This window comes from Ranitomeya imitator, chromosome 8, assembly GCF_032444005.1.
Source record: "Ranitomeya imitator isolate aRanImi1 chromosome 8, aRanImi1.pri, whole genome shotgun sequence".
Lineage (NCBI taxonomy): Eukaryota > Metazoa > Chordata > Amphibia > Anura > Dendrobatidae > Ranitomeya > Ranitomeya imitator.
In genome coordinates, this window is record NC_091289.1 from 192019685 (window position 1) to 192033966 (window position 14282).

Genomic DNA, 14282 nt, shown 5'->3' on the forward strand with positions numbered 1-14282 from the left:
CTATAGACTGACTTAATCTGAAAAAAGTCTGCAGATTACAGGCTGCCATAAACCGGACGAAAGACTGCCCTAAACTAAAACTAATTGGCAGCCTACAGATAGTCGTATAACAAAAAACTGACCGGCACTTCCAAATCTGAAAACTGGTGTGTACAGGTACTAACTAGGAATAGCCACCTCTATACATAGCAAACATATAAAGCAGCACTCTGTAGTGTTAATGCATGTAAATATGAAATATATGAAATATAAATAGCATTACTGCTTTAAATAATAAGAAAAAATGGAGATACTTAGCACATAATTTGGCTAATTCATGCATGCCCAGCAGCCAACGACAAGGCGATCTTCTTTTGCTGGGAACCTACATGTCTAGTGTGAACACATCTCTTAGGCTAAAGCCTGAATTTATGGGTAGGGGGAGTCCTGTGGTGGTTTTAATTGCAGCAGGATCCCACTAACTCATAAATTCAGACTTTAGCCTAAGAGAGGTAATCGCACTAAACATGTAGGTTCCCAGCAAAAGAAGATCGCCTTGTCGTTGGCCGCTGGGCATGCATGAATTAGCCAAATTATGTGCTAAGTATCTCCATTTTTTCTTATTCTAGAGCAGTAATGCTATTCATATCTTATATTTACCTGCTTTAGCACTACAGATTGCAACTTTATTTGTTTGTTACAGCTAGTCATAGTCTGCATTCAGCTTGCAGATGATGGGATGCCACAGTCGAGTCTCGTTTTGCAGATTATAGACTGCAATCAACTAAATAATATTTTCTGGTTGCACATATGATCCACTCACGGTCTCCATCAGTTTGTAAGTTTTGGGATAACTTTGTGAAAATCCATTTAGCAGACTTTATACTGCAATATTGTTGCAGGATACAGGCTGCCATACACTGGATATAAACCCATGATGCCCAGACACTGGCGGTGACCCTTCTGCACAATCGTATACCATTAGTACAGCTGTTATTCTCCATATAGAAGAGCACAGCAATGACCTGGTGAGATAACACATGACTTACGGTTCAGGGGCAGGCTGGCGTTACTCGTTCCCAGCTTGTTTATCGCTACACATGTGTAATTGCCAAAGTGCTCTTCTGTTACATTAGAGACGTGGAGGATCGATCTGGTGTTGTAATTCTTTATGAGGATGCCTCTCTGTCCATTTGTGAGTCTAGAAAAATAGAAATCATCAATATCAAATGTTGGACAGATGGAAGAATCTTTGCTAAATCTGAATAAGTAAACTATCATTATTATCATTTGTTTATTTACCTATTAGTTACTCCTGTATTATCCTCCAGAGCTGCACTCACTATTCTGCTGGTGCAGTCATTGTGTACACACATTACATTACTGATCCTGAGTTACATCCTGCATTATACTCCAGAGCGGCACTCACTATTCTGCTGGTGCAGTCACTGTGTACATACATTACATTACTGATCCTGAGTTACATCCTGTATTATACTCCAGAGCTGCACTCACTATTCTGCTTTTGCAGTCACTGTGTACATACATTACATTACTGATCCTGAGTTACATCCTGTATTATACTCCAGAGCTGCACTCACTATTCTGCTGGTGCAGTCACTGTGTACATACATTACATTACTGATCCTGAGTTACATCCTGTATTATACCCCAGAGCTGCACTCACTATTCTGCTGGTGCAGTCACTATGCACATACCTTACATTACTGATCCTGAGATACACCCTGTATTATACCCCAGAGCTGCACCCACTATTCTACTGGTGCAGTCACTGTGTACATACATTACATTACTGATTCTGAGATACATCCTGTGTTATACCCCAGAGCTGCACACACTATTCTGCTGGTGCAGTCACTGTGTACATACATTACATTACTGATCCTGAGTTATCTCCTGTATTATACTCCAGAGCTGCACTCACTATTCTGCTGGTGCAGTCACTGTGTACATACATTTCATTACTGATCCTGAGTTACATCCTGTATTATACTCCAGAGCTGCACTCACTATTCTGCTGGTGCAGTCACTGTGTACATACATTACATTACTGATCCTGAGTTACATCCATTATTATACTCCAGAGCTGCACTCACTATTCTGCTGGTGCAGTAACTGTGTACAATTACATTACTGATCCTGAGTTACATCCTGTATTATACCCCAGAGCTGCACTCACTATTCTGCTGGTGCAGTCACTGTGTACATACATTACATTACTGATCCTGAGTTACATCCTGTATTATACCCCAGAGCTGCACTCACTATTCTGCTGGTGCAGTCACTGTGTACATACATTACATTACTGATCCTGAGTTACATCCTGTATTATACTCGAGAGCTGCACTCACTATTCTGCTGGTGCAGTCACTGTGTACATACATTACATTACTGATCCTGAGTTACATCCTGTATTATACCCCAGAGCTGCACTCACTATTCTGCTGGTGCAGTCACTGTGTACATTCATTACATTACTAATCCTGAGTTACATCCTGTATTATACTCCAGAGATGCACTCACTATTCTTCTGGTGCAGTAACTGTGTACAATTACATTACTGATCCTGAGTTACATCCTGTATTATACCCCAGAGCTGCACTCACTATTCTGCTGGTGCAGTCACTGTGTACATACATTACATTACTGATCCTGAGTTACATCCTGTATTATACTCCAGAGCTGCACTCACTATTCTGCTGGTGCAGTCACTGTGTACATACATTACATTACTGATCCTGAGTTACATCCTGTATTATACCCCAGAGCTGCACTCGCTATTCTGCTGGTGCAGTCACTGTGTACATACATTACATTACTGATCCTGAGTTACATCCTGCATTATACTCCAGAGCTGCACTCACTATTCTGCTGGTGCAGTCACTGTGTACATACATTGCATTACTGATCCTGAATTACATCCTGAATTATACCCCAGAGCTGCACTCACTATTCTGCTATTTTGGACACAGTAAAGCAGCTCGTGAATAGGTGCACCTTTGCAGCTTATCTGAGCTCCTACAGCTTCTTCTCCCCATCATACTCTGTCTGCTGTAAAGACTATAATTCCCGATGGCTACATAACACTGTGTCCTCATTACAGACCATAGCCACCGTGAAATGTTTGGGGATATTAGTTTAGATTCCAGAAGGGTTAGCTATAATGTACACTATCGTTTTAGGAAAACCAAAACCAAACCAGCATACAATTCCTAACATTAAAGGGGTTGTCCAGGCATAATAAAAGATGACTGTTCTGATCAGCCCCCCACTTGTCCATAGGTTGTGTGTGGTACTGCAGCCCAACCATAATATCGCCAAATAACCTGTAATACCGGACACAACCTGCAGGCAGTGGTGGTGCCATCTGGATTAAATATTCACATTTATCTAACCTTGAACAACCCCTTTAAACTAAACCCAGATCATGTACGGAGATATAATATAAATCTCTTACTTCTTATCTCCTTTATACCACTCAAATGATGGCGTAGGGACGGACGCTGTTTCACATCTGATGAGTCCTGTTTTTCCAAGGGAAACCCCAGACGGCGTTATTTCAAGGATTGTGGGTGCAACTGAAAGAAAATGAAGATTTATGGAAGTGAGAGGTAGTCTGAAGAAAAATACCATAAAATGGTAAAAGAAAAGAAAAAGAAAAAAAAAAAAGAAAATGAAGATTTAAGGCAAATAGATGAAGCTGCGACTCAAGGAGAAGTCATTATTATGGGGGACTTCAACTACCCTGAAATAGATTGGGGAACGGAAATCTGCAGTTCCAGCAAAGGTAATCGGTTTTTGACAACTATGAGAGACAATTATCTTTCACAATTGGTTCAGGACCCAACAAGAAGGGGGGCACTGCTAGACCTAATATTAACCAACAGGCCAGACCGCATATCAAATATAAGGGTTGGGGGTCACTTGGGGAATAGTGATCACAAAATAATACGGTTTCATGTAGCCTTTAATAAGATGTGTAGTAGAGGGGTTACACGGACACTAAACTTCAGGAGGGCAAATTTCCAACGGATGAGAGAGGATCTTGGTGCAATTAACTGGGACGATATCCTGAGACACAAAAATACACAAAGAAAATGGGAGACATTTATTAGCATCCTGGATAGGACCTGTGCACAGTACATACCGTATGGGAATAAACATACTAGAAATAGGAGGAAACCAATATGGCTAAATAGAGCTGTAAGGGGCGCAATAAGTGACAAAAAGAAAGCATTTAGAGAATTAAAGGAAGTAGGTAGTGAGGAGGCATTAAATAAATACAGAAAATTAAATAAATTCTGTAAAAAGCAAATCAAGGCAGCAAAGATTGAGACAGAGAGACTCATTGCCAGAGAGAGTAAAAATAATCCCAAAATATTCTTTAACTACGTAAATAGTAAGAAACTAAAAAATGATAGTGTTGGCCCCCTTAAAAATAGTCTGGGGGAAATGGTGGATGAGGATGAGGAAGAGGAAAAAGCCAATATGCTAAATGACTTTTTTTCATCAGTATTTACACAAGAAAATCCCATGGCGACAATATGATCAGTGATAACAAAAATTCCCCATTAAGTGTCACCTGCTTAACCCAGCAGGAAGTGCGGCGGCGTCTAAAAATCACTAAAATTGACAAATCTCCAGGCCCGGATGGGATACACCCTCGAGTACTGCAGGAACTAAGTACAGTCATTGATAGACAATTATTTTTAATCTTTAAAGACTCCATAATAACAGGGTCTGTACCACAGGACTGGCGTATAGCAAATGTGGTGCCAATATTCAAAAAGGGGACAAAAGCTGAACTCGGTAATTATAGGCCAGTAAGCTTAACCTCTACTGTGGGTAAAATCCTGGAGGGCATTCTAAGGGACGCTATACTGGAGTATCTGAAGAGGAATAACCTCATGACCCAGTATCAGCACGGGTTTACTAGGGACCGTTCATGTCAGACTAATCTGATCAGCTTCTATGAAGAGGTAAGTTCCGGATTGGACCAAGGGAACCCAGTGGACGTAGGGTATATGGACTTTTCAAAAGCTTTTGATACGGTGCCACACAAAAGGTTGATACATAAAATGAGAATAATGGGGATAGGGGAAAATATGTGTAAGTGGGTTAAGAGCTGGCTCAGGGATAGGAAACAAAGGGTGGTTATTAATGGAGCACGGTAGGACTGGGTCGCGGTTAGCAGTGGGGTACCACAGGGGTCAGTATTGGGCCCTCTTCTCTTTAACATATTCATTAATGATCTTGTAGGGGGCATTCAGAGCAGAATTTCAATATTTGCAGATGACACTAAACTCTGCAGGGTAATCAATACAGAGGAGGACAATTTTATATTACAGGATGATTTATGTAAACTAGAAGCTTGGGCTGATAAATGGCAAATGAGCTTTAATGGGGATAAATGTAAGGTCATGCACTTGGGTAGAAGTAATAAGATGTATAATTATGTGCTTAATTCTAAAACTCTGGGCAAAACAGTCAATGAAAAAGACCTGGGTGTATGGGTGGATGACAAACTTAAATTCAGTGGCCAGTGTCAGGCAGCTGCTACAAAGGCAAATAAAATAATGGGATGCAGTAAAAGAGGCATAGATGCACATGAGGAGAACATAATTTTACCTCTATACAAGTCACTAGTGCGACCACACTTAGAATACTGTGCACAGTTCTGGTCTCCGGTGTATAAGAAAGACATAGCTGAACTAGAGCGGGTGCAGAGAAGAGCGACCAAGGTTATTAGAGGACTGGGGGGTCTGCAATACCAAGATAGGTTATTACACTTGGGGCTATTTAGTTTGGAAAAACGAAGGCTAAGGGGTGATCTTATGTTAATGTATAAATATATGAGGAGACAGTACAAAGACCTTTCTGATGATCTTTTTAATCATAGACCTGAGACAGGGACAAGGGGGCATTCTCTGCGTCTGGAGGAAACAAGGTTTAAGCATAATAACAGACGCGGATTCTTTACTGGAAGAGCAGTGAGACTATGGAACTCTCTGCCGTATGATGTTGTAATGAGTGATTCATTGCTTAAATTTAAGAGGCGACTGGATACATTTCTTGAAAAGTATAATATTACAGGGTATATACACTAGATTCCATGATAGGGCGTTGATCCAGGGAACTAGTCTGATTGCCGTATGTGGAGTCGGGAAGGAATTTTTTTTCCCAATGTGGAGCTTACTCTCTGCCACATGGGGTTTTTTTTTGCCTTCCTCTGGATCAACATGTTAGGGCATGTTAGGTTAGGCTATGGGTTGAACTAGATGGACTTAAAGTCTTCCTTCAACCTCAATAACTATGTTACTATGTAATGTTAAAAGCAGCAGAAATGGATCAATATATCGATATAAACCCAAAACAGCGGTGGAAGCCGCAGCAGTGAAAATTCGGGGCAACTTTTGGGGGAATCTTTAGAAAAGGGATTAATTTTCAGTTAAAAACTGGTGCAAACGCCTGGAGATCTGTCTGAAATTGACAGAAAAGCAATGCACATGTATATATTACTCTGAATCTTCTTGTGAAATATATCAGTTCTGACAGAAAACTGTAAATGTGAAATACGTTTATTCCAATTTTTACAAATGACCCCCTGCGAGTCCCATATTGCAGCCACCAGGTCCCGATGCAGTAATAAAACACAACACCATCTGGCAGTTCATAAGTCAGTGTGTTGCCAGCATAGATGGCAGGCGCCAAGCTGGCACTTGCTATATCTGCAAACATGATGAAACAAAGTAACTACTGCAAAAGCAACTGCTACAGACGGAACTGGAGAGTACACTGAGAAGAGCCTGAAAGCGAAATGCACATGTACAGTTAATGTCAAAGAAGTTTCTGCTCTATAATTTTTGTGGCAAAATCCACAGTGAAATACTCTGCAAATCCAAAAATTGAGAACATGGGATAAAAATTTAATTTAAGAATAGTAACAGACTAACTAACTATGATCAATAACTCACTGCACGAGGTTATGTCACAATCACAAAGCAAGCTATAGGTTACACTACCAGAATGGATCAATATAATAAAGTGACATTTGTAGTCAGGTTAAAAATGGGGCATCCACTTGTATCCCACCACAGTGACATAACTATTTCAAAAGAACATTATTAACACATGAAGGCTAAATGACAAGCTTACTGGCATAACATGATTCCGTTATCAATAGAAGTGCATGTAAAAGTAAACCATACAAAGAAATCTGTACCTTAAAGGAAGATACCAATAGCAGGAAAAGTTAGACTGGATGGAGTCAGTGTCCCCCCTAACTCCGACGCGCGTTTCACCTCTTGCTTCTTCCGGGGGCGTGATATGAGGGGACTATAGCTCATATTATCATCCCACTTTTTATGTAGTCTGTTACTCTTCTTCCTAATAGCAGTTAAATATATATTACTCTGGATGGGACAGATTGGGTACTCCATGATTTTAATTTATTTTAGTTGATTTTCAATCAAGATTGATTGCATTTTTATCCTTTGTTTCTTTTATTTACTCTAAATAACTTAATTCTATCTGAGTATATGTGTATTTAGTATTTATTTGAAGTTCCATTAATGAATCATTTTGGACACTATTTTGATAATTAAATCCAAAAAATGACATTGTGCCGCCATTCTAAATCCAGTGGCAAACCTATAAGGGCTCAGATAAAGCAATCAGACCAGATTCCCAAACTGAGAGATCTAAATGAGAGAAGTCTATCTGCAGTGACATCTGATTTCTGAAAATTATCTCTTTAGTTTATGGCTATTATAACAGAGCTATTAAATTTTATACAGTATGTTTAATCCTGAAAAGAAGGTAGTGTTTATAAAAAAAAAAATATACAAAGATGTTACAAAATGGGGAAAAAACAAAACGATAAATACAATCACATGTAATAAAAGGGTAACAAAAAAAAAGTACTAAACCTGTGCCACAGATAAGACTCAGAGCATAGCGGAGGGAAGCCCTCATTAGAGCAACGGACAGGAACACAGAGCACTGCGTCTTTCAGAACTGACAAATGACAAAAAACTCTGATTTTTATTAGATCAAGGTTATGACCAAATACCTCCCCTAGTTGAACTCATATGGGGAGGCTAGTCTTGGGATGTGCGAGTGCATGTAGAAGATTATGAGATGACCAACGTTCAGGATATCTTCATCCCTGAAGGTCCCAGGCGAGAGATATCCATTGGCATGGATAGCATCATCCATCTGAATGTTTTTAAGTTAGAGGCGTTAGGTCGGCCTTTATGGGGATGTGAGTGACTGCATCACGTTTGTCACTTCACTACGATACAGAAAATATATCTCCTATAAATATCAGATAGATGCAAACGCCAATATTCATCACTGACTACTGGCTCCAAAGTGTCTGAGATAATTCATTTGAAAACAGGAAGCCCATGTACTTCTCAGCATCAGAGTGTATGAATCCTAGACTTGATTATGATACATTTTAATAACCAGCAAAGGCAAAGCAGACAGATGGCAGCTGATATTAATAGGTTGGGAAGGTCCATGGATTTTGGCCCCTTCCCTTCCTAATAAAACTAGCCCTCAGTCGCACCAGAAATGGCACATCCATATTAGCTCCTTCACAGAATAATAAGGCCAGCTCACAGCTGTCTGCTTTCCCTTGGCTGGTTATAAAAATAGGCGGGACCCCATGTTGTTCTTTTTCATTTATTTATTAACAAGTACAGTAAAATACACATGCAAGGCACTGCTTCACTCCTCCATTTGGACCTCCACCTCCTGGCTCAAGATTATTTAAATTTTTTTGTATTCTGTTATTTTAAGTCATTTTACTATCCACATTTGTTTTCAGGGCAATTGTCCTGCTCTTACCCATAATTTTGCTTCCTTTTGCAGCCCCCTAGCCTTGACTACGATCATTTTACAGCACCAAAGTTTGAGTCCCCATTGACTTATATGGGGTTCGGCTCCGGTGTCAAGTCCTGGTAGCCAAACCAAACTTTTTCCTCAAGTTCGGCTGCACCCGCCAAACCCGAACTTCCACGGGTCCTCTCCTCCCTACTTCTATACTATGCTCATCATACAGTACTTCTATACTATGCTCATCATATCTCTATACTATGCCCATCATACAGTACTTCTATACTATGCCCCTGTTCTTACCTCCATACTATGCTCATCATACATCTACGCACAACATGCTTCCATTTTAGGGTAATCTATGGCTACATTGTTTCAGCACTATGGTCACATTAGTAACTGTTAGTAGCTGTCTCAGTCATTCTTAAACGTCCCATTTCAGGGAAATCCCACTTAATATTCATCAATCTTTGGGTGTTGGGGGCTGTTGGGTTTTATATCATTTATATACAATTCCTAAATGTCAGGGATGGGAGTCGCTAGGTACGGTGGCATTCACACACTTACAGAGGGGAGCGGAATAATCTGCAGGAATAGGTTCTTGTCTTTTAACATTTTAATGAGCTGTGGGACTTTTGTGCATATTAGTTATGTTGCCCTAATTACTCATTATAATTCTAATGTGCATTTTATATTTAATTACAATGCTTAGGAAGCCCAGCAATGGACAGTAAATTATTATAACCAGTGAGTGCATAATGAATATAGGCTGAATTTATTAACTTTTACACTCGCCTTCCATAGGAAGAACTTTCCAATTTACCTTTGTTGATTATCCGCATAATGTGATTAAACAAACTTTCTTAATGTAATTAATTTAGCATTGGCTTGAATTCAGCCTGGGCAATTTCAACATTTCCTTACAGGACTAACAGTCATTGTTTATTACAGCCTTAAACTCTTGTTTCCCGGTATTATCTCTTACTTATAATGCTTGTTTTTTTAAAAAGAATTCTGATGTTAGCTTAAAACCATTAGGAAGCAGATTTTATATTTTATACTTTGTATCCTTAAAGGGATCACCAAATTGAATTTTTTTAAATTTTTAAATAGTCCAAAGAAAAAAAGAAAAAGAGATACATACCATTCTAATCCTCCACCGCATTCATTCTGACGTTTTCTGGATCCTCCAATGGTCTCTACATTCTGGTTCTTATTAACACACAGGAAATGACCGTTCAGCCAATCACTGGCAGCAGCTCTGACCTGCTTCAGCCTGTAATTGGCTGCATGTGGTCACATGTCTCTGTGAGGAAGTCATCTTTTCAGCAGGAAGTAGTCACCTGCCTGTTTCCAGGCAATGTCTGAACAATAGAAGTGGGCAATCGGAGAGGCCTGTGTGTCACTCCCAGTAATATAGGCTGGATGTGAGCTCTGTGTGTCTCTCCCAGTAATATAGGCTGGATGTGAGGTCTGTGTGTCTCTCCCAGTAATATAGGCTGGATGTGAGGCCTGTGTGTCTCTTCCAGTAACATAGGCTGGATGTGAGGTATTTGTGTCTCTCCCAGTAATATAGGCTGGATGTGAGGTCTGTGTGTCTCTCCCAGTAACATAGGCTGGATATGAGGTCTGTGTGTCTCTCCCAGTAATATAGGCTGGATGTGAGGTCTGTGTGTCTCTCCCAGTAACATAGGCTGGATGTGAGGTCTTTGTGTCTCTCCCAGTAATATAGGCTGGATGTGAAGTCTGTGTGTCTCTCCCAGTAATATAGGCTGGATGTGAGCTCTGTGTGTCTCTCCCAGTAATATAGGCTGGATGTGAGCTCTGTGTGTCTCTCCCAGTAATATAGGCTGGATGTGAGCTTTGTGTGTCTCCCCCAGTAATATAAGCTGGATGTGAGCTCTGTGTGTCCTCCCAGTAATATAGGCTGGATGTGAGGTCTGTGTGTCTCTCCCAGTAATATAGGCTGGATGTGAGATCTGTGTGTCTCTCCCAGTAATATAGGCTGGATGTGAGGTCTGTGTGTCTCTCCCAGTAACATAGGCTGGATGTGAGGTCTGTGTGTCTCTCCCAGTAACATAGGCTGGATGTGAGGTCTTTGTGTCTCTCCCAGTAATATAGGCTGGATGTGAGGTCTGTGTGTCTCTCCCAGTAATATAGGCTGGATGTGATGTCTGTGTGTCTCTCCCAGTAACATAGGCTGGATGTGAGGTCTTTGTGTCTTTCCCAGTAATATAGGCTGGATGTGAGGTCTGTGTGTCTCTCCTAGTAACATAGGCTGGATGTGAGGTCTGTGTGTCTCTCCCAGTAATATAGGCTGGATGTGAGGTCTGTGTGTCTCTCCCAGTAACATAGGCTGGATGTGAGGTCTGTGTGTCTCTCCCAGTAATATAGGCTGGATGTGAGGTCTGTGTGTCTCTCCCAGTAACATAGGCTGGATGTGAGGTCTTTGTGTCTCTCCCAGTAATATAGGCTGGATGTGAGGTCTGTGTGTCTCTCCTAGTAACATAGGCTGGATGTGAGGTCTGTGAGTCTCTCCCAGTAATATAGGCTGGATGTGAGGTCTGTGTGTCTCTCCCAGTAACATAGGCTGGATGTGAGGTCTGTGTGTCTCTCCCAGTAACATACGCTGGATGTGAGGTCTGTGTGTCTCTCCCAGTAACATAGGCTGGATGTGAGGTCTGTGTGTCTCTCCCAGTAATATAGGCTGGATGTGAGGTCTATGTGTCTCTCCCAGTAACATAGGCTGGATGTGAGGTATGTGTGTCTCTCCCAGTAATATAGGCTGGATGTGAGTTCTGTGTTGCTCCTAGTAATATAGGCTGGATGTGAGGTCTGTGTGTCTCTCCCAGTAATATAGGTTGGATGTGAGCTCTGTGTGTTTCTCCCAGTAATATAGGCTGGATGTGAGGTCTGTGTGTCTTTCCCAGTAATATAGGTTGGATGTGAGCTCTGTGTGTCTCTCCCAGTAATATAGACTGGATGTGAGGTCTGTGTGTCTCTCCCAGTAAGATAGGCTGGATGTGAGCTCTCTGTATCCCTCCCAGTAATATAGGCTGGATCTGAGCTCTGTGTGTATCTTTTAGCAATATACGCTGGATGATATGTGTGTGTGTTTCTCCCAGTAATATAGGTTGGATAAGAGCTCTATGTGTTTTTGTTTCCAGTACTATAGACTACATGTGAACTCTGGGTGTATCTAGGGTGCTGCTGACTTCACGTGCTTCCATATGTAAAACAGTTCCAGAACTGCACTTATTTCCTCTCCATATGCTTTCCTTCTGTCTGCTTTCTCCGCCCTCTCTGAGACTACAGATACTTTCACCTCTCTCTGCTTCAGATCTATGTACAACCTCTCAATCCAAAAAAACAGAGAAAGCCTTCAGGAGCAGGGGCTGTGACAGATCTGTAATATTTTTGCATATCATTGAGCTAGGCAATGGACTCACAGATACTCTGCAGCAACAGAATGGATGAACATTTTTAATGAAGACAATTTAGAAAGTTGCTTAACTTTGCATTTAGGAAGTACATGAACAATAAAAAAAAAAATCAGTTTGAAGTTTATGCCTGAGCCTTAATTATGATATATAAGTTTAAACAGCAAAGAATGATAATGGAGACGTATTCTAGAGATTGTAGATTTTACATTCACTGACTACTGAACCAATGTTACTTAAATGGGATTTAACAATAGGGAAAATTAGGGCATATTATTAGGGAATCCCATCACTTTCTGACTAATGGGTTTCCAACCTCTGGCACCCCCATGATCCTCAGAATAAAGACAACTTTTTTTTTTTTCAGAAAAATCAATGGACATCACAGTCTTAAATGCTTTGTCCAATTAAAAAAAGAAACATTTGCAAAGATAAATTTAAGGAATTCTGAGTTACTAGATGGAGATCCTCTTTACCAGAGTGGAGATTGGCTGTAAATAGCATCTCTCGCTCCGGAGGACTCATCCTGTCCTGCAATGCACAGATCTGTGTAATACTACGTTTCTCCTGCGGGGGAGCTGCAGGGAACCTGAACACTTATTGCCAACTTTCCCCACAGATCACAGCTGATCGCTGAGGATTGCAATCAGAGGGGTACACTGGTGCCAACTCACCCCTAACTTCATTGCATTCATTCCTTTGGCTTTCTGCATCAGGTTCTTATCCACAGAGAAATCTCCGGTGCAGATAAACTTTTACAACACACAGAACACAGAGCTGAACTCTGAGAACTACCTGGGGAGTTTGGGTGTAATGACATTATAAAGCGCTGCCCCCATGGTTGTCCCTTAATGCATGTCAAGCAAGTGCGGATGCCATGTTCTCTGATTTAATGCCAAAGGGCGCTATCACTGTCCTCTGTCACCGCGTGGATGGCGGCGGGGTAATCCATTAGCTATTCTAAATGGCAAAAAATAATTATATTCTGCAATCAAGAATGATTAAAACAACGGCCCGGCTCATTTGGAAATATTTAGTGGGATTATGTCTCTGTAGTCCGAAAAATATTAAATTATAGACGACGCGATTTTATAAAAAGAAAGAAAAATCGAATGAAATATTATTATTATGTGTTTTCATTAATAAATGTTATGAATACATAGTAAAAATTATCAGTAATAAATATTTATTCTTTATGAATAATAATTATACTAAAGTTATTAATTAAATATAATTAAATATTGATACACATTATTATATAATATTATTTACCAAATATCAGCGATCCTGGGATATTATCTTCACTTGTTATCTTAAATACGTTTGCAATCAATTAATTTACAATGAAAAAACTTTTTAATTAGTCTCCATTTATCTCTATGACCAAACAAAAAAATGTAGATTTTATTTTTCTTTACAGCGTTTTACGCACAAGCTGATACAATTTATATCAACATATCTCTGAGTTTTACAGACACGTTGATACTATATTCTGTATATTTATTACTTTAGGGAAAATGACGATGAATTAAACTTTTAAATATATATTTTTATATACTTTTAAACTTTTTTTTTTAAAAATTCACTTTATGTATCTTAGGGGTTTTGAAGCTGCGATTGCTTTATCGCCTGTACTATATTCTACGATGCTTCAGTATTACAGTTTACAGTATAAATGAACATCCCCTGTTGCTCTGGTGGGAGTACAAAGATGGCATTGAGGTGAATGAGGGGGGTCTTCAATAGGACACTGGCTTCCATGATAACCCATCGGCACACTGCTGATCGTTTTCAGGCGACGTTCGGGGGAAACTCACCACTTGGGCTATCAACCAAGCAAAGGGACAATGGTGTGGTGATGGCACGTGGCATGGAAAGTCCGGATTCTGCAGTTGGTGCTGCGTGCAAACAGCATAAGAGGTCTCAACTTAGCAAATGGTTCCCCCGAATACATGATGACCAGACTAATACAATTTAATACACGGACAACTGGAGTCTGCA

At 40.3% G+C, this 14282-nt stretch overlaps 1 protein-coding gene across 2 annotated transcripts in view; it reads right to left on the reverse strand.

Annotated features, from left to right (window-relative positions):
• The window catches only part of NEGR1 (neuronal growth regulator 1), a 626547-nt gene that overhangs the window by 158247 nt on the left and 454018 nt on the right, over window positions 1-14282 (reverse strand). For both annotated transcript variants that reach the window (XM_069738272.1, XM_069738273.1), the window contains exons 5-6: window positions 3458-3578; window positions 1029-1180 (exon numbers count right to left, since the gene is read on the reverse strand). In XM_069738272.1, coding sequence (XP_069594373.1) covers window positions 1029-1180; window positions 3458-3578 — 273 coding nt within the window. The remainder of the gene's footprint in view (window positions 1-1028; window positions 1181-3457; window positions 3579-14282) is intronic.